General features: G+C 50.5%; 1 protein-coding gene across 1 annotated transcript; it reads left to right on the top strand.

Annotated features, from left to right (window-relative positions):
- Positions 1-2,052: 2,052 nt before the first annotated feature.
- Positions 2,053-18,276, top strand: LOC131556360 (uncharacterized). The gene is made up of 5 exons (XM_058802873.1): positions 2,053-2,132; positions 3,226-3,668; positions 14,671-14,769; positions 15,780-15,886; positions 16,960-18,276. The coding sequence occupies exons 1-4, from the start codon at positions 2,053-2,055 to the stop codon at positions 15,881-15,883; spliced, it is 726 nt and encodes a 241-aa protein (XP_058658856.1). The 3' UTR covers positions 15,884-15,886; positions 16,960-18,276.
- Positions 18,277-20,111: the final 1,835 nt, after the last annotated feature.

Raw genomic sequence — 20,111 nt, 5'->3', positions numbered from 1 at the left:
CAGCTGGCAAAATAGATTTATGCTTGTGAATATGGTAATACAAAACCCAGGGCAAGCCTGAGCTCTTTACTGTCTCCAGATATTACAGCAGTGGAGACAGAAATTAAAAAAAAAATTAAAAATCACTGCTTTTGAAGTGTTTTCTTGACCTGCACTAGCACCTCTCACTTTAATATTTATTTGTTGACTAAGAAGAATCACTGAAGAAAGAAATAATTTTCGGGGGGAAAAAAATTACAAATAAAATAATTTTGTCAGTGGTTCTGGGTAGCTGGTGGTTCACCTCTTAAAACCAGAGGATTTCTGGGGAAGAGCAGAAGGGTCAGCCTAGAAGAAGGGCGACAATACTGACACCCCCTATCACAAGATGTCAGTGTGGGGGGAAGCAGCTGCTGTGAGCCCCCCAGAACGAGGGGAGGTGTCACCCAGGGCTGTGAGCCCCCAGAACGAGGGGAGGTGTCACCCAGGGCTGTGAGCCCCCAGAACGAGGGGAGGTGTCACCCAGGGCTGTGAGCCCCCAGAACGAGGGGAGGTGTCACCCAGGGCTGCTTTAACCTCCCAGAACGAGGGGAGGTGTCACCCAGGGCTGTGAGCCCCCAGAACGAGGGGAGGTGTCACCCAGGGCTGCTTTAACCTCCCAGAACGAGGGGAGGTGTCACCCAGGGCTGTTTTAACCTCCCAGAACGAGGCGAGGTGTCACCCAGGGCTGCTTTAACCTCCCAGAACGAGGGGAGGTGTCACCCAGGGCTGTTTTAACCTCCCAGAACGAGGGGAGGTGTCACCCAGGGCTGCTTTAACCTCCCAGAACGAGGGGAGGTGTCACCCAGGGCTGTTTTAACCTCCCAGAACGAGGCGAGGTGTCACCCAGGGCTCTGAGCCCCCCAAAACAAGGAGGGGGGAGCTTTGCCAGCCCGCGCTGCTGCAGCCCCTCTACCGGCCAACAGGTGGCGCCATGGCACTCACGATAAACGCCATTTACTAGAAAAAGGTAATTTTGTAAAATATCCCTTTCTTTCTAAGCCAAAAGCCCAAGGACGCCAACGATTTTTGTTTTCCTAGAAAAGTGACCCTGGATCTGAGGTGAAACGTCGGCCTTCCGTGCACCCCACACAGAAACACACTACCCCAACTGCATCACCACGGGAGCACAGTGAGGAAATAAAGCTTCCAAATGGCCTCACCCACAGGCAAAAGCCCAAACAACCGGGGCAAGCGAGGGAAAATTTGGGCCAGTGCCTCCACTCCCCTTCTCCTGCCTTTTGGGCTGACCTTTAGTCTCCAGCGTTGAGAGGAGCATGGAGCTTTTCACGCTCCATCAGCACACCTAACAAGCAGCGTATGCAAACTCATTGTTTGCAGAGGCAGTGCCTTGAGTTTTTCCTTTCTGGCAGTGAAAAGGACCTTTTCTGGCCAGGACTGCAAGGATGCAGGAGGCTCAGGCTGCCCACCAAGCCTGGCAGGTATGGCCCGATCAGCCTGCAGACAGCAGCTTGCCCTGCTCACACCTGACGCTGGTGAGACACAGCAGGGCCAGGGCCACCCCTGCTGCTGCCCCATGGCTGGCATCCCTCCATGGCTGGGATCCACGGCCAGTGCCACCCTCAGGCGTGGCACCCACAGCCACTCAGTGGGCCAGGGCTGTGCTGTCCTCACCAGCGGGAGGGACTCGTGTGCTCTCCAGCCCAGTCAGCACTGAGCACAGGCATTTGCAGTCGTGGCTCCTGGGCCAGGAATGGGAATGATGCCTCCTTCTGTTAAATAAGCAGTGGACGTAGTCCTTTTCCCTCACAGAGTCTTTCAGGCCACGTCCTGCGCCAGGCTTCCAGCAAGAAGGGCTGAAAGAATTGTAAAAGCTCTTGGTGAGCAAAATAAGCCCCTCAAACACACAGCCCTGCTGTTCTCAGTGCTGCTGAGCCACTGGAAAGCAAACTGGGTGCTACATCCCCACTCCAAAGAATGAGCTGCATGTTTGTACACATGCTGGGTGGGGTGCACAGAGTGGGTTTGGGGTGCAGCTGACAGCAACACCACCCCAAAAGCACCTGGAGCTGGATGGCTGTGGCACACAACCCCATTGATCCCCAAGATGGGATCTGCACGGAGGACGAGCGAGAAGGACCAGTAAAACGTGTGTGGGTCATGCTGACAGCCTGTCCCACGCTCCCAGAGCCTTTCCAGCTGCAACAGGGAATGAACACAACTCCCACCTGCAACACAGCCACACCTTCTTAGGGGGTCCTTCACATGGGCCCACAGCAACAATAAATAATAAAAACAGCAGTATTTAAAGAACAGGTTCTGATGTCAAGGCTTGAGTGGTGACCAGCAGCACTTCCCCCATGACCAAGAAGGGACAGAAAGGCTGGCCTCCAGCCTCAGTGAGAAAGCACAAGAAGAGCTGGCAGCATCCCTCCTGACTCTCTTCTGCAGGCCAGCTGAGTCTCAATGATGCAGCACTCACCTTTGCTGGGCTCTCCCAGTTCTGCAGAGGCTACAGCTGCAGCAGGGAGCCCTGCTCTGAGCCCTGCAGTCAGAGGTGACTATGCCCCCTGCCATGGCACTGCTCTGCCTGCCTGGGCAGCAGCAGAACCCTCCCTTCAATCTCTGCTGTCATTTGGAACAGCTGTTTCTGCAGCACCCGGCCTGTTTCCTGTCTCTGAGGTGAGTGACCCCTGGCCTGGCACAGTCCCCAGCCCAGCAGCACAGGGCTCCCAGGGTGGCTTGTTTTACGGCACAGCAGGAGCTGCTTACACAGGGCAGGGCTCCCGCTCCTGTGCCCGCCTGGATCCCTGCCCAGACTCACCGAAACCACCGGTGTTACAGCAGTAGGACAGTGGCAAATTCAAGAGCCTCAGAGAGCTGAGCAGATAAGGGGGAATATTTCAGCTTCATGGTTTCTCAGTGCTACGCACACACTCCTTGAAGAAATCCCTTCAAACTGTCTGCTCCCAAACAACCTATATACATCACTGGCCCCAAAGATGACACTTGATGAAAGAGCCTTACAAAACAAATCCTCACATTTCAGCCAGCAGAGCATCCAAGTGCACGGCCAAGCCAAGCCAAACAGAGCAGTGCTTTGGCCTGGCAGTGTGCGTACGTGGCTTGCAATGCCCATTGTTGCTCCATCCCAGAGAATGAGTCACCCTCCCCAGGGCTGTGCCTTGCCCCCGCCCGTTTCGCAAGGCTCCTGCCTTTATAGCAGCGTGGTGCCGCTCCCGGCAGATCGCTGGGCTGCCTGCAGAGCGACGGGCAGCAGCCAATCCTCCTCACCATGATTCTCCTCCTGCAGTACTTCTTCCTGCTGGCCACAGACCTGGTGCTGGCCATGACCCTCTCGTGCCTCTTCTACGCCTTCGCGTGCGCCTCCATCGCGTTGCTGACCTGCTGCGCCATCGTCTTCTCCTTCGGCAGCGCCGAGAGGAGCGCCGACGTCAAAGGGAGAGCCATCGTCATTCTCGTGTCCAACAGCTCCATCGGCAGGATGTTTGCAAGGAACCTGGACAAAGCAGGCTTCGGGGTGTCTGCTGCTCAGTGGTCTGCCCGGGAGGAGAGGACAGTGACACAAGAGTGCCCATCCAACAAGGAGGTAGCCCAGCTGCACCTGACCGAAGATGAGTATCAGAAGACAGTGAAAACCTTCATAGAAAGCCACTTATCCCTGAAAGGTAACCAACCTCTAGGGCAAAGTTGTGGGTTGTGCCTACTGTAGAAATTAAAATGCACAGCATTGTGAGGTCGTAGTTCAGCAAATGAGGAAGGCAGGAATGCTTTAGCAAATGGTAATAACACTCTAACTGCAATGCATTTTGTTGTGCAAAACAAAAATTTTGCTTTTTCCAGGGGAAAGAGCCTGCTTTGGTGGCTTTGAAAGGCCCCAGCAGACCCCAGTCCCTGAAGGAAGGCAAGGTAGGCCAAGGAAGGAAGGGGAGAAGGTCCTATCAAGGCACAGAGGGCTGGACTTGCTCTGAGAAGAAAACACAGAAACGAACAATGGGGAGCAAAGCCTAGACAGTGACCTGAGGTGAAGGAACGTGTCTGATGTTTAACCTCTTCTGGATTAAAAAGGAACCCAGCTGAGCTCCCTCTTGGCTTCCTGGCTGCTGTGGGATTCCTAAGAGTCAGGTCAGAGCTTTGTGTGGCAGGCTGGGACAGAGTCCCTGAGCCCCGCTGCCATTGTTTCTGTGTGGCAGGCTGGGACAGAGTCCCTGAGCCCCGCTGCCATTGTTCCTGTGTGTGGCAGGCTGGGACAGAGTCCCTGAGCCCCGCTGCCATTGTTCCTGTGTGTGGCAGGCTGGGACAGTGTCCCTGAGCCCCGCTGCCATTGTTCCTGTGTGTGGCAGGCTGGGACAGAGTCCCTGAGCCCCGCTGCCATTGTTCCTGTGTGTGGCAGGCTGGGACAGAGTCCCTGAGCCCCGCTGCCATTGTTTCTGTGTGGCAGGCTGGGACAGAGTCCCTGAGCCCCGCTGCCATTGTTCCTGTGTGTGGCAGGCTGGGACAGAGTCCCTGAGCCCCGCTGCCATTGTTCCTGTGTGTGGCAGGCTGGGACAGAGTCCCTGAGCCCCGCTGCCATTGTTTCTGTGTGGCAGGCTGGGACAGAGTCCCTGAGCCCCGCTGCCATTGTTCCTGTGTGTGGCAGGCTGGGACAGAGTCCCTGAGCCCCGCTGCCATTGTTCCTGTGTGTGGCAGGCTGGGACAGAGTCCCTGAGCCCCGCTGCCATTGTTCCTGTGTGTGGCAGGCTGGGACAGAGTCCCTGAGCCCCGCTGCCATTGTTTCTGTGTGGCAGGCTGGGACAGTGTCCCTGAGCCCCGCTGCCATTGTTCCTGTGTGTGGCAGGCTGGGACAGAGTCCCTGAGCCCCGCTGCCATTGTTCCTGTGTGTGGCAGGCTGGGACAGAGTCCCTGAGCCCCGCTGCCATTGTTCCTGTGTGTGGCAGGCTGGGACAGAGTCCCTGAGCCCCGCTGCCATTGTTCCTGTGTGTGGCAGGCTGGGACAGAGTCCCTGAGCCCTGCTGCCATTGTTTCTGTGTGTGGCAGGCTGGGACAGAGTCCCTGAGCCCCGCTGCCATTGTTCCTGTGTGTGGCAGGCTGGGACAGAGTCCCTGAGCCCCGCTGCCATTGTTCCTGTGTGTGGCAGGCTGGGACAGAGTCCCTGAGCCCCGCTGCCATTGTTCCTGTGTGTGGCAGGCTGGGACAGAGTCCCTGAGCCCCGCTGCCATTGTTCCTGTGTGTGGCAGGCTGGGACAGAGTCCCTGAGCCCTGCTGCCATTGTTTCTGTGTGGCAGGCTGGGACAGAGTCCCTGAGCCCCGCTGCCATTGTTCCTGTGTGTGGCAGGCTGGGACAGTGTCCCTGAGCCCCGCTGCCATTGTTCCTGTGGGAATACAGGAGCGAAGGCAGCCTGCAGAGCTCACCTGGGACAGCACGGGGCAGGTGTCCTGCTGAGGGCACGGCTGTGGGCACTGCTGGGCTATGGGGTTACAACAGAAGGGGCCAACCCCTCTCCTGCTCTGTGAGCCCACCTAAGGGCCCTGTGAGCCGCAAAGCTCTCTCCTTGTCCATCCCTCTGCTCCTTGCTGTCTCTCTGTGGTCTCTGCAAGGCTCCCCTTGGGCTCTCCCCGGGGCAGCCTGCTGGGATCTCAGAGAGCACCCCCGTGTCCCCAGGACAAGTGCGAGCCTCGGTACCGCTGCCCAGCACTGAAAGCTGTCTCTGTGCTCCCAGGCCCCGCAGAGGAAGGACATGTTGGAGGTCAGAGCACGCCCAGGAAGGCTCCAGCACTGCAGACGCCCTTGGAGGGGCGGTAGGGACCCCTGGCAGCCCCTGCAGCTGCTCAGGACTCAGCTCCCTGCAGTGCCCTCTCTCAGCAGCACAGCACCAGCAGTGTCTCTGCAGCTCTGCATGGCCAGGATGCACCCCCAGCACACTGCCTGCGTGCAGGCTCCACAGATGGCTCCCTGCACGCCAGCAGTGGGCTCCACACCGAGGGCTCAGCTGCCTGCACGAGCATTTTGGCTCATTTACCCCAGGAAAATTACTCTGGTAAAGCCTTCTTGTGTGGACAGGGCCTAGAAGCTCCCCAAGCTGAGCATCAGCATAATCCTGCTCTGGAAATGAACAACAGAGGCTTTCTTAACCAGTAATGATCTGTGGGAGCTGGTGATTTCTGTGGGCCTGTGCTGTTCTAATGAAATGAGGCTCCAGCACAGCGGTACCTGTCTTCTTTTGCTCTTGACTAGTTTGGTCCCCCTGCTCGTTAAAGGCTTTTGCTGGTGTCACGTTGTTTTGACAGGGGGATCTGTCGTAGGATCCATGAGGTTTTACATTTAGGATCTCCTGCATAATATTCACATCACAGATGTGGATGTTGAAATGTATTTCCCAAGTGCTGACCCAATTGCATGGCAGATCAAAGCAGTAAATTGAGAGGGAAAAGAAAAAGAAAAATAAGAGAAAAATAAAAAGATAAAGAAAACCTCACTGTTTTCTTGGGTTTCTTTGTTTTCAGTTTTGAGTGAGTGCTGATATTCATTTTGCAAAATTTACCGTGGTATTTTTGGCATGGGTTAGGTGAACATGAACACTCACCACCAATAATAATGAAAGAATTTAAACCAAATCTAAAGCCTACATTGGTGGGTCCCCACATGCAGTTTGGTGAGCAGGATCTGGACAAGGGCAGGAGAGTTAGTGCTGTAGGGCAGAACCATTACACAATCTTCGCTATTTAGAAACTTCTCTTATGTACTTTGTGCATGCAATTTTTAGTTCCTACAGAAAGGAACCTTTGCTAGTTTTTTTATGGGTTTTGGTCTTTTTTTTTAATTACTTGTCCCTATAGGACATTTTTACCATTGTATCTTTGCTATTGTAAATAAAAATATACTTGTTCTATATAATCAAATCTTTTAAAATTCATCCTAAATGCCTTTCAAGGTAACACAGTGAAGACAGAATCCCCCAGCCATGGCTGCTTCTAGAATTAAAATAGTTATGATAGCTAAGATAATCTACTTTTCATTCTAGTACAGGCCCAGCAACCCAAATTTTCAGGAAGGCTAGCACCTTTATTTTGCAGTGACTGTACAAGTTAATAAGATGCTACCAGGCCTAAGGAGAATGTAACAGAGAAATGCAAGCCAGCCCCCTTCCAAATTCTTCCTTTGCTGTGTGATAGCTTAGCTCAGTTCATAAAAAGCCTTTAGAGCTTCTGGCTTTTAGCCTTTGGTGCCTTTAGATCAGATATTCAAACTTTCTCTGTGACCAAGAGGTCAAAGAGACAGAGGGAAGAAGATGAGAGAAGGAGTTTGATTGCTCACCTCCAGCAGCTGAGCCTGCACTGTCAGATATTGCAAGAGCCCCTGGCATGGCGTCCAAGCCCTCTGTGATCTGCTGCTGGTGAAACGGCTGTGCTGTGCTGCTCTGGGCAGGTGCCTCACCAGCCTCAGGAGGGACTGCAGCGAGGGTGGGGCAGGGCACGGAGGAAAGAAACAGGGATGGGCAGGGCCCAGAGACAGCACCCTGACCTGACTCACAGAGCTCCGAGAAGCAGAGGGCTCCCCTGTTACCTGCTGGAGCCCCTGCTGCCACAGCTCCTGGGGTCCACCTGTCACACACAACAGCCACAGGCTGGGCAAAGCCAGCACTGCCTGGGCACAGCATCACACAGCTGGCTGCTTGTGCGGGGCCTTAAAGGCCATCTAGGGCCAGCCCCAATGGGCAGGGACACCTTCCACTAGACCCGGCTGCTCAAAGCCCATCCAGCCTGGCTCTGAACACTTCCAGGGATGGGGCATCCTCTGTAATTCCCCAGGTTCCCACAGGAGAGATGATCCTTGATGTGAGCGATGCCTCACACTGCACAGCCTCCCTTGCTTTGTTCAGATCTCTGCTATGCTGAAGCTGCTTACACAGTTCTGTTGGTTTTCACTGCGTCAGGATTTCATATCTTGTACCTGGACCTCAGATAACACCTGACTACTGCTGGGTTCTTTGGTGCTTACCATCTTCCATCTCTGTCCCTGTCTCTCAAACAGGAAGGACAATAACTTCTGCACAAGCAGAGAAATAACTGATGCAAATTAATAACATTAATTCCTAAATAAACACTCTCACCACCACACTGCACCATGGTTTCCAGACCAGTAGCAAATGCATGTTCCAAGCCTTGCTCTGCAGGCTCCAAAGGGCTGGAAAGACAGCCTGTGCAGACAGCCAGGCCAGTGGGAGTTATTGGACTGTCATCCTTGGCCATCTGTCCCCATCTCCATGTTGCTGTTGGCAAAGCAGCTCTCATGACCTCTCCCTGAGTGAGTGCAGATCACCTTATCATGGGATCAGTTTAAATAGGTGTGCTAAGCCCTGTTAATGCAGCTCATTACTTTTCTCCGTGTGCCGTGGGACACTGATGCAATCTCCGAGCAGGGCTGCGAGGGCAGGCAGGCCAGCCTGGGCAGGCACAGCTCAGGACATGGTGACACAGCTGCTCCTGCTGAGGAGGGTCAGGGACACACTGGCACAGTGGCTGCAGGGTGCCAGCAGCCCCCTGGCTCCTTGGGCAGTCTCCACCTGTCCCAGAGGTCAGGCTGCTTTTGCACCTCTGCTGTGCAGCAGGCAGCAGTGGTAGATGCTCTCCTGGTACTTCCCCTTGCCTTGCACCTCTCCTTCAGCATTCCCAGACTTTAGCTGACCACAGTTTGGTCCAGAATGGCTCTCTTGGGACAGACCCAAAGAAAGACCCTACAGTGAACCTGAACAGGAGACAGAGACATCAGAACTGCTGCCTTGTGTGGTGTTCACACTGTAGAAGCTCTTCTCTTCCTAAGGATGCCAGGGTGGTTGATGAGGTTATTTTATCAGAAGGTAACCCTTACTGTCCATGCTGTGCATTCCTTAGGACAAAGGCAAGGCCACCCAGCCTTTCCTACTCTCAGAGCAGAGAGAAAGCCCAGCTTTCTTGTGGAACAGCCTAGCTTAGTGCACGGCACGAGCAGCCGTTCCCACAGCCTCAGAGATGGATTGAACAGATGCAATAATCATTGACTGCAATAAACTACAAGGGAGTAGGAATGAATAAAGCAAACAAAATCATATACTCATGCAATTTTAAAGAGTACTGCATTATTTAACTTCATTCAGCTACAACAACTGCAGGCCACCTTGGATAAATCAGCCCATTTTCCAAGCTGTAAATGACCATGTTTGGACTTAGGAATGAAATGAATAATTTTTGCAGCTATGCTTTTGTGCCTTTAATGGGGGTTATCCAGAAGTTTTTGAAAAACTGGCTTGCAATTATATTGCCTTCCTGTCTCTTGGGGATTTATCAAAACCAGAGAAGCACTTTGATACAGCAGCATCAGGGCTATGAAACAGCCCAGAGAGAGAAAACAGATCTCATTGTGAAACTATAGGCTGGGAGGAGTTATTTTAAGATGAAGGGGAGTTCCCCACTCAAAGCATCTTTTTAAAAATAGGAGTCTGTGCATCATCTAGAGTCAAGGTGTCTTTTTCTTTTTCCAAAGGAAGCCCTGCATCCAGTAACTCTGGGCACTTTATGGGAGGCAATTCCCACTTCCTTGAAGTGGTTTTGTGTTCTCCTGTTCCAACAGACAAGTTTTCCACCAAGCACTGAGCTCCAGGGCCATGCACACAGACCCTCCTGATTAAAGGGTTGCACAAGCCAGGAAAGCTGCAGCAACACTTCCCCCTCATCCCCATCCCTCGCTCATTGCCAGTGGGCAGAGCCCGTGTGGGTTCAAAACCTCCATCCCAAAGCTTTGCTTTTTTGCTCGTTGGTGGCCAGAGGACCACTGCTGGCAAACCAAGACCTTTAAGCAACGATTACAAGTGCCTGTTGGCCTGCCCTACGTTACAAAGAGGGCTGTTTATCTGGGTGCACTCAGAACACATTGCCATGCTCGCCACTAACACCAGCCACGAGGACAGGATGCAAAGAGGAGGAGGGGAAAGAGCCACGCACTGCCAAGGCCTTTTTTATCATTCTTCTAAATTTGCTGTTTGCAGACAGGAACAGAAGTGGAGCATTTCCCAAAAAGAAACCAAACAAAGCCCAGGCGGTTGGATACTTATGTTACACTGGCTCCTAAATTCTGCCAGAAGCCATTTTTAGCATCCTAAAACAGTACCCTCTTCACACTGCCCCCGCTTAGCTCATGTGAATTTTAGTCCTAAACCACAAGTTTATCTTACAACAAGATTACAACAAGACAAGAGTTTGATTTCCAAGCTGCATCAATCATTACACCACACAAGACTGAAGAGTATTTTTAGAGACTGCCAAAAAGAGATCTATATTTATGATATGTCATTCTTTAAACAAGTGATCAACTCCTTTTCATGCAACTGCAGTGGCAGGATTGGAGATCCTGCAAAGGAAAATAAACCCAAAGTATCTGGGAAGCTATTTATTTATCACTTATGTATGATGCTAAACTAATCTCTGATTCTGGAAGCCATTGGAAATAATCACAGGTGTAACATAACCTTTACACTAATTTAAGAACTTCCCAGACAAGAGCTTAGCTTTGCAGTTTAGAGATGTTGTCTTTCATTAACCAGAGCTGGACAGCTTCTGATCAGAGAATATTTTTGAAAAATACGAGGATTGAAGCCCAAAGAGTTCTACAGATCTGTGTCTTTTCCAAATAATGCAGTTTGCCAATGTGTGCGTGTGCACCTGGATGCTTTTACTCTACCCCTTACCTCAGTCCTTCAGAAAAGCTTTCTAGAGGTCAGTTTTAACAGGGAAAGGGAATCAAGTGAGAGAAAATATTTCTGCAGCTCTGCTTTCCCATATTACAGTGTTTGGAGACAGAAACCTGCTGAACAGTTCTAACACATATGCTCAGAGACTTAATTTGAATTATGTGGTAAAACTGAATGTGCATAAAAATGGAACACTTCTGTATATGATAATTGGAACACTTCTGTATATGATAATTGGAGCACTTCTGTATATGATAATTAAATACTTCCCTAATACGAATAAATTATCTTTGTGGTTACACAACGTCTGAGTAGATTATTTATTTTAAATCTACTCTTTTAATATTGCCTATTTAACAGGCTTTCCCAACACTTGTGCTGCAAACTCCAAGGTAACACAGAAGGATTGTGTGGCATTTTCAGCAGGAAAAGGAGGGCCAGAGCAAACTCTTGTGTGGAGTTCTCCTTGCAGCAGGACAGAGCACTTGGCCAGGTCCATGGTCCCTGGGCTTTGCTTTGGCCCTGCACAGATTCTCTGCTTTCCTGAGGGGGTCCTGAGGGGAAAAGTCTGCCAGGTACAGCCAATGGCACTAAAGCTCTTCATTACCCCAACACAGAGCTGAATTTCATCCCTTGGTAGGCTTAGAAATACTGACTTCAAAAAGTGGCATCAGTTTAGGCCAGGCAACCATCTGCCACCAGAGGGTTAAAAATCAACCTGTTTTACACATTATTGAATTTTAAATGCAGGTGGTGAAAACATTTTAGACCTGATGCTTCATTATCATTAGTCAAATAATTTGTTCTAACTATGTCATCAAAAAAAAAAAACATTTAAAAAAGGAGTACCTCCCTTCTGTCTTAGGTGCCTTCTCCTGGTCTCTAGAACTACATTTATTCTTAAGCATTCACTCCTCGGGTTTGGTCAGATAGCATGAAATCTATGAGCTGTCTGATAAGGAATTACACTGCCAGGCAGCATTAATTTCTAACTCCTGACTGGATGTAACTTTCTAAACCAACAGACTGAGGCACAACAAAAAGTTATTTTCACTATCTATTGTTATTGAACAGTATTCCTATTTCCCCCCACAAAACCATCTCACCACAGAACCATTCCCAGTGGTTAATTCAGACATTTACACCTGTATGTGTCTGTCTGGCACAACACCTGGCTGCTTCTCTCATTCCTTTTCCCTCTAGATCTCATTTAAATCCCATTCTGCCTGGTCCTCAATGTAGACACCTAACAAACACCACAGAAGTCCATTTAAACCTTAGAGCAGAGCCAAAATATAGTAGCCCAGAAAGTTTTTGATTTTTCTAATCCTGTTCTGGATCTGAACTGCACTTTTCCTGTAGGAGTCCAGGTGCCTTTCATTACAGCCTTGTTTTCCCCACTCCCATTTTAAGTGGCCATTATTAAATTAACTGAGATGTCACCGATCTAAAGCTAAAACTCCTTTCTGATCTCTTAGTGGCCACCTTTGTGGTTTCATATTAAATATACTAAAAATGCATTTTCTCTCTTTTGTTGCTACCCAAGACTTGCACAAAATCAGGAAAGCTTTTAGTCCTCATCAGAGATTTGAATTTCCATCCTGTTTTAAATTATGAAGGGCACATTTTCCAATGAATAAACACACTGATGGAAAACTCCTGAGCATTCCCCATACCCATACACCCAGCATTAACTAATTTACCAGGTATCAAACTGCAAAGGGAGGGACCAGGTCCTTCTTATCCATCCATTCAAGAGCAGCAGACTCCAGTGTTTTATAAATAAGGTCCAGAAAATAAAAATGCAGGCAGAAATATGAGAATAAATTACAACCTAAAAAAGATTTTAAAAAAGGTCTGCAATAATACAGAGAAGGCAAGCCCCGGATGTCTGTATGCCAGAAGCAGAGGTGACAGGAGGAGCACTCCCATTGTCCCTCTGCTCTCTGCATGCCTCTCTTCAGAGCTCTGAGCAGATTTTGATTCATGGCACCAGCTCCAGGGCACGGATCATGTCTGTGTGCGTCACTCATGGGGACATGATGCCAAACAGGTCGATGCAGTGACTCTGCCACGGCAGCAGGTGACACGAGAGCTGGTCCCAGCTCTGCTTCCTGAGGAGCAGCCCGGCCAAGCGCTGACAAGGACCCTTTCCAGGGCTCTGGCTACAACACCAGGGAGGCGCCTTCCTTCCTTCCTTCCTTCCTTCCTTCCTTCCTTCCTTCCTTCCTTCCTCCCTCCCTCCCTCCCTCCCTCCCTCCCTCCCTCCCTCCCTCCCTCCCTCCCTCCCTCCCTCCCTCCCTCCCTCCCTCCCTCCCTCCCTCCCTCCCTCCCTCCCTCCCTCCCTCCCTTCCTTCCTTCCTTCCTTCCTTCCTTCCTTCCTTCCTTCCTTCCTTCCTTCCTTCCTTCCTTCCTTCCTTCCTTCCTTCCTTCCTTCCTTCCTTCCTTCCTTCCTTCCTTCCTTCCTTCCTTCCCTCCCTCCCTCCCTCCCTCCCTCCCTCCCTCCCTCCCTCCCTCCCTCCCTCCCTCCCTCCCTCCCTCCCTCCCTCCTTCCTTCCTTCCTTCCTTCCTTCCTTCCTTCCTTCCTTCCTTCCTTCCTTCCTTCCTTCCTTCCTTCCTTCCTTCCTTCCTTCCTTCCTTCCTTCCTTCCTTCCTTCCTTCCTTCCTTCCTTCCTTCCTTCCTTCCTTCCTTCCTTCCTTCCTTCCTTCCTTCCTTCCTTCCTTCCTTCCTTCCTTCCTTCCTTCCTTCCTTCCTTCCTTCCTTCCTTCCTTCCTTCCTTCCTTCCTTCCTTCCTTCCTTCCTTCCTTCCTTCCTTCCTTCCTTCCTTCCTTCCTTCCTTCCTTCCTTCCTTCCTTCCTTCCTTCCTTCCTTCCTTCCTTCCTTCCTTCCTTCCTTCCTTCCTTCCTTCCTTCCTTCCTTCCTTCCTTCCTTCCTTCCTTCCTTCCTTCCTTCCTTCCTTCCTTCCTTCCTTCCTTCCTTCCTTCCTTCCTTCCTTCCTTCCTTCCTTCCCCTGGCTCTCTTCAAGGCAGTGCCCTTCCTCAAGCAGCAGGCCACTGTCTCCTCCCACAGCGCCCAGCCTTCCCTCTCCCTTCGATGCACTGGAGCAGCCACCAGGTTCGACAGAAACATGGCTCCTAGGCACACACCGCATTTCTATGGGTCAGAGCCCCTTGGCTTCTGTTTTGAACTTACACAAGCAAACAGAAAAAAAAAAATTCCAAGATACTCACTACAGCACAGACAGAAGTGCCCCAGCTCTGGTTCATTTTTTTCTACAGAGTAAAAAACTTTTGTACCTGAATATGCCCCCATGTGATATTTGGATGCAATAGCTTGGCATTACAAAGGGAATAAGTGCCTTAAAGAGAACAGTTCTCATTCAGGGATGGTTTCTAATAAGTGTAATTTGATTTTTCCTCAAGCAAATTTCTTGGAAAATACTTCCCTTGCTTTGCTTCTAAGAAAAGCAATTTGCTAACATTTGTCTGATCATAAAATTGATTTGACCTTCTGCAAATAATCTGACTTCCCAGTGGGCTGCTGAACTTTCTGAAGTGCAATAGGTTGTTCATAGAACACAGCTTTCTCTTGTTTATTCCGGATAGCCTCTTTGTATAACTGATGGAAACACTGCCAAAGCTTTTGCAAAAATAACTTTAAGGAAGTGGTAAAAACTAAAGATTTGAAATGTAATAACACATTTCAGTGGACACTAAAGGGAGAACGGCTACCCTTGAACCAGCTGTGTTGCTCATGCTGGCAGTGTTGCACAGCAGGGACTGCCGCTCTTGAGCTCGTTGCCCTCGGGTTTCTACCTAGAGTGAGTTCCAAGCGGCAGGATTTCATCAGTGGCTGCTGCGTCTCTGGAGCAGCGGGCCCAGGTGCTGGGGAAAGCTCTGGGTGAGCTGGCTGAGCTCACAGCCCGTTCTGTGCTTTGCTCGGCAGGCATGTACGGGCAGATGAGGAAGCCGTCCATCCTGATCTGGGACGAGGGGGCTGCGGACACACAGCCCGTTCCCCGCAGGAACGGCCTGCTGCGCACAGGTACAGCTCACACAGCGCCCTGACTGCGGCGTCTGCATCAGGGCACGGGCTCTGGAACGCTGCAGCCAGCACAGGGCTCTTTGCTCAGTACTCTCCACTCTCCCCAGAACTTCAAAACAAAGCCCTTGTTTGTGCCCACTTCTCACCAGACAGCTTAAAGTGGGGGTTTAAAGGTTTTAGCTAATATTCTGGGAAAGTGCTGCTCTTTCAGACTGGACTTTTAAAACAGACTACCTGGGTAGGACAGAGCCAACATGTACAAAATCAGCTCTGCAGGGCTCCCGCTGTCCCAGGGACCAGCTGAGTTCCCTCCTCCTGACACAGCAAACAAAACCCCATGGCTCCCATCAGCAAAATGCAGTTCAGTAACTGGCAGCACCAGGCTGTTATCAGATGGCAGAAATTCTCCTCTGGTTTGCTCTTCCTGTGGGAAATACTGCTGCTTTAGCATCCACTTGGAAGAGCTGTGTTGTCAGTTGTTTGTGGGAAGGAAGACTTCCTGATTAGAAATAACCCTCTAATTAAAGCATGGCTTTATTTATGCTACATTCATTTGTAGTAACTTATTCATTTATAAATGACAAGCAATAATATTTAATTTTAGCTGTGTGTGAAACCTCCTCTGTGAGGCTGCCACCATTGGAAGGTGTTCCCTGGGCTTGTACAAGCCTCCACAACACAGGCAGGTTCTGGCCCTGGGCAAGGGACGGCTCTGGCTGTGTGTCCCAATGCACCCCGTAAAAGAGCAGGAGCAAAAATAAAACTGCAAGAGCAGGCAGCTAAATACTCCTTCATGAAATAGCAGGAAAAAGTAGGCATCTCCTCCTTTCCCAAGTGATAAGATGTGGAATATGTGCCAGAAAGATGACGTAAACAACCAAGAAATACCCAAGAACGTCCAGGGTGGTCACTGGGAATCCAAAGCCCATAGAGGCTGTGCTAAAAAAGCTTTTTTTTTTGATGCATTAATGTTATCTTTAGCTATTGAGTTAGTGTCATTTTTCTATTAGCAGCTCTCTGTATCTCAGTCCTGTGTCACCCAGTGACCTGTGCCCTGACTCTCCTGAAGAGAAGCCCTCAGCTGCTCGTGCCTCTGCTGAAGCCCAGAAAGTGACAGGTGAGGCAGCACCTCCCAGCTCAGTTACCTGCCAGAGGTAACTGCACCTCCTGCTCCTCTGCTGGGACAGGGGAGGGGTCCCAGCGGTGGCAGGGGGCTGGGGGCACAGCCCAGGCAGCAGCAGCCCGTGCAGCACGGTGACACCCCAGGGACACTGCAGGGGAGGGGTCCCAGCTGTGGCAGGGGGCTGGGGGCACAGCCCAGGCAGGAACAGCCTGGTGCAGCACGGTGACACCCCAGGGACACTGCAGGGGAGGGGTCCCAGCTGTGGCAGGGGGCTGGGGGCACAGCCCAGGCAGCAGCAGCCCGTGCAGCACGGTGACACCCCAGGGACACTGCCCCTCTGCCCCAGTGTGGCCCTGAGGAGTCCAGCCCAGGCAGGCACAGCAGTGCACTCACATCAGCAGCAGACACAAAACCAGCCAGCTCAGCCTCCAGCACTGAGGCAGACCATTTACTGCTCTCCATCACCTCACTGGATTTCAAGATGCACAACAGTCACCCTTAAAGGGCAACCCCCAAATATCCTGTATCTGTTCACTGCTGGACCATCTCTCCCCAGCTCCTGTATTCTCACTGCTGCAGGCTCCAAAGGCCTTGAATTCCCTTTCATCCAGCACATGGCTGGAAGAGCAATCAAACTGGTCCCCAACATCCCTGCTTGAAAGGAAGCGCCCAGAGCACCCTGTGATTCTCTGGTCCAGGCTTTAGGACAGGAGAGAAAACAGAAAACAAATTAAAGCCAGAAAATAAAAAGCAGGCAGCTGATGATGTGACCTGCCAGTGTCCCCAGTGGGCAGTCTGATCTTTTCTGGCTAGAGGGGAGAGGGTCCCTGGCTCTCCTGTAGCACTCCTGCAGGTGCCTGGCTCTCAGCAGCACCTTGAGCCTGCAGAGTGTTGGGTCAGGCCAAAGAGCAGGCTCTGATGCTGCATGGGGCACTGAGCTGGCTGCAGCCTGTGTCACCAGTGCCCGCTGCAGCAGCTGGGCTGGGGCACCCCGTGCCCAGCAGGAGAGAGCCCAGGGAAATGAGCAAACAGCCCCAAAGAGCTAAAACCCTCCTGCTGTCTTCCAGCCAGCAAGGCAACCCACGGAGCACTGCACACCGGCACTGCCACACCACAATGGAAAAGGGAGCGTAGCTGGGATCACAAGTGACAAACTCCTTGCAGCAGGGGATTATGAGCAGTGACTTCAATTGCAAGCCAACAAAAAACTGTGGATGAAGACAGAAAACACTTTCAGAACCATGTCACAGGTCAGCAGCTCCCTTGCAAGTCTAATCTGTAAGGAAGAGAACCCCAAGACATTGAAATTTTGGGTTGTTCATTACAGTGCTGTACTGTGCACACTGGGATATGCACAGAGGAAAAAACATCTGAGGTGAAAGGAAATAAAGGAAGAACTCTGCTGGGAAGCAAAACGCTAGGGCTTGGTTTTCATTATCTAAAGGCACAACTCAGAACTGCCTGACTGATGATAAGAGATGTCACCCTCCCAGGGAGCTGGATCCAGGGAGGAAAAGGAAAGCTTTCAAAACAGCTCCTCTAAGACATTAAACCAGCTTAATATCAAATCATTCTGGAAACAAACATTTTAATTCTGTAACATCAAAGCACTGAGAGAGAACATACTAAAGCAGAAAATTCCTGAATTATAAGCTCAAGGTTTTAGTCTTTACACATTTGGCAAATAACCAGTTACATGAATAATGCCAAACCCATATATTCTGCAGAAGATCCCAGGAAATGTTTGCTTTAGTCAGAACCCTGCTCTGAGCCAGTGCTGTCAACTCGCTCAGCGCAAAATCCCATTCTGTGCACATAACCCTGTACAATTTCAGCTGATAACCATTATTTTCTCCTCCAAAATACGGCAGGGGACATGTGTGGGCTGCTGCATGGCTCCTGCTTCTCTCCCAAAGTGACCTTCAAGCAAAGGATGGTGCCTGCTTGTGCACCCTGCAGTACTCAGGGTCTGAAATCAGAGGCATTATGTGAGCAAAGCTCCTGAAGGCCTCAGTGGAAGCTTTGCTGGCCCGAGGACTTGGGAATGGCCTACGTCTGTTCATGAAGCTTTCCAGTCCACTGGGATACAGGAACCACTGTGTGCAAGCATAAATTATCACAGTGAGGCAATAGTACCGTGAGAGAAATCATAATATAACTGCACTGAAAAGTGTGTTTAACACAAACTAGCGATATCAAACTAACACTGAAGTTACAGACTGCTGAAGCTGACTAAGGGATCCGAGTGCCCAGATGCTTTTAATTTGAGTGGCAATGAGGGATTTGAACTCCTTCAATAGTGCTGAATGTTTCATTACTAACGTGTAACACAAAAACATGAAAGCAACTGGCGTTTCAAGCCTACAAACATGGCCAAAAGATTCTGGCAACATCTTTTTAGACACATCTCCCCAAGCATACAGCCATTAAAATTAGAGATTCAGAAAATCATGAAAGTATTCCAAGCCTTAATAAATGCTTTCAGGAAAAAACCCAACAATTCCAACATGTTTTTCAATAGATCACTTTGATCCATTTAATAAAAATGTAATTGGGCTATAAAAGTCTGCTAAAAGAAAAATAGCTTTAGCACCAAATCCCATGTCCTGCAAGTCAGAACAGAAACAATGGATCACCCAAGATCTGTCCTTTCGCCTCAGTCTCAACTGCAACATTTCTATTTTTTGCACCTTTTTAAGAAAGCACAGAATTGGACTTGAAATAGAACAGATTTTCCTGGGCAACACTGTAAAATTATTTCCCAACAGAGCCTAAATGTTAGTGGTGATGGAGAACCAGAGGGAAGCTGGTTACACGAACACATCCTTTTACCACTTTAAATTATGTCAAGAACTAATCTACAGGCCAGTTTTATTCCTTTATAGATGTCTGCATGCCTGTCAAAAGATACTAAGAGAGCATTCCCTTGGGTTGAGTCCTCTGCAGCACTGTCACTCCCCTAGTAGCATTCTCTCTCTGTTTGTGAGGACACTTTGTCCTGACTTTCCTCTCCTGAGCAGAGGTCAGACACAGAAACAGCTCCACTGAAGCCAGAGCAGGTAGTGCCCACCTCCACACTGGATACCGGGAGCTGTTTCAGGCAGCCTGAGGTGAGAAATTTCCCTCCATGTGTTTATTGTATCCAGAGGAGGACAAAGAGGGAGGAGAAGGAAGGGAAGGAAAATAATGATTAGTGTAATGGGATTTGCTATTCTTGTTAATGGTTTAATCACTAGAAACATATACAGAACCCTCTGCCATGCTTGCCATGCTCAAGTGTCTCTATAATTAGCTCAACACCCTTACGCCATGGTTAGTATCACCTGAATCTCTACCACTCACTTTGGCAACAACAAAAAGAGGCAGGAGTGGGATTTCCTGTGCCTAAACTCAGCCCTGCCCGGTGTGTCCTGGCTGTGCTGGCTACCCCAGACACACAGTGTGGGTGGGACAGGTCCTAGGACAGGTGGGAATTGCCCAATGTGAGCAGGATAATCTCGTGGTGCTGTGCCCAAGGCTCTGTGTGCCCCAGATGTGCAGGTGCAGCCGCAGGTGCCTCTGCCCTGCAGCCAGCCCAGCACTGCCAGGGCTCTGCATATCACACACACCGGGCTCTGTGCCTGTCACGCCGTGCCCCCCTGCAGGAGCACCCGTGCCGCAGCCCCCGACCGGAGAGTGCAAAAGGCAGGATGAGGCAGAACTGTCCCAGGCTGGCACAGCACCAGCCCCATGGAGGTGCCACACAGGCTGTGCTGAGCTCTGCCCTGAGGAAGAGCTGTATTTGCAATTGGCACCATGTCAGTTATGGGACGTCACTGCTGTCATACCCCAGGACACAGCATGTGCTCTAAGGAGACACAGGCCTTCCTTACAATCCTTTACCTTGATTTTAGGCAGGGAGAAAGAAAGTTTGTGTTAACTTTTGCTTTTATCTCTCTAAATAGATAGTGCCAAAAGCAGATATAAACACCCTATTGGTGTATCAGTATAAAGCTCATTTTAAAGGCTTAAAACTGACTTTGAAATAAGCTGAGACAATCTCCAAACTGACAAGTGCAAGGCGGGGGGAATAATCTCTACAACGGCAGATTTCCCTGAGGAGCAGCTTTCCCCACTGCCAGGCTGGAGGGGGGCCACCCCTCCATCCCAATGCCTGTCCCCACAGCCTCACGAGAGGGAACCTGGCCCATTTACAGCTGCTCATCTGTGAGCAAACAGC

This window comes from Ammospiza caudacuta, chromosome 3, assembly GCF_027887145.1.
Source record: "Ammospiza caudacuta isolate bAmmCau1 chromosome 3, bAmmCau1.pri, whole genome shotgun sequence".
NCBI lineage: Eukaryota > Metazoa > Chordata > Aves > Passeriformes > Passerellidae > Ammospiza > Ammospiza caudacuta.
This window is presented reverse-complemented; position numbering and strand designations above follow the sequence as displayed.

Bases quoted from the DNA above. Each gene is read 5' to 3' on its own strand.
- LOC131556360 (XM_058802873.1), top strand. From the start codon at position 2,053: ATGGCTGTGGCACACAACCCCATTGATCCCCAAGATGGGATCTGCACG. The intron at 3,669-14,670 runs GTAACCAACCTC...TTTGCTCGGCAG, and splicing joins AAGCCACTTATCCCTGAAAG to GCATGTACGGGCAGATGAGG. The intron at 14,770-15,779 runs GTACAGCTCACA...TTTTTCTATTAG, and splicing joins GAACGGCCTGCTGCGCACAG to CAGCTCTCTGTATCTCAGTC.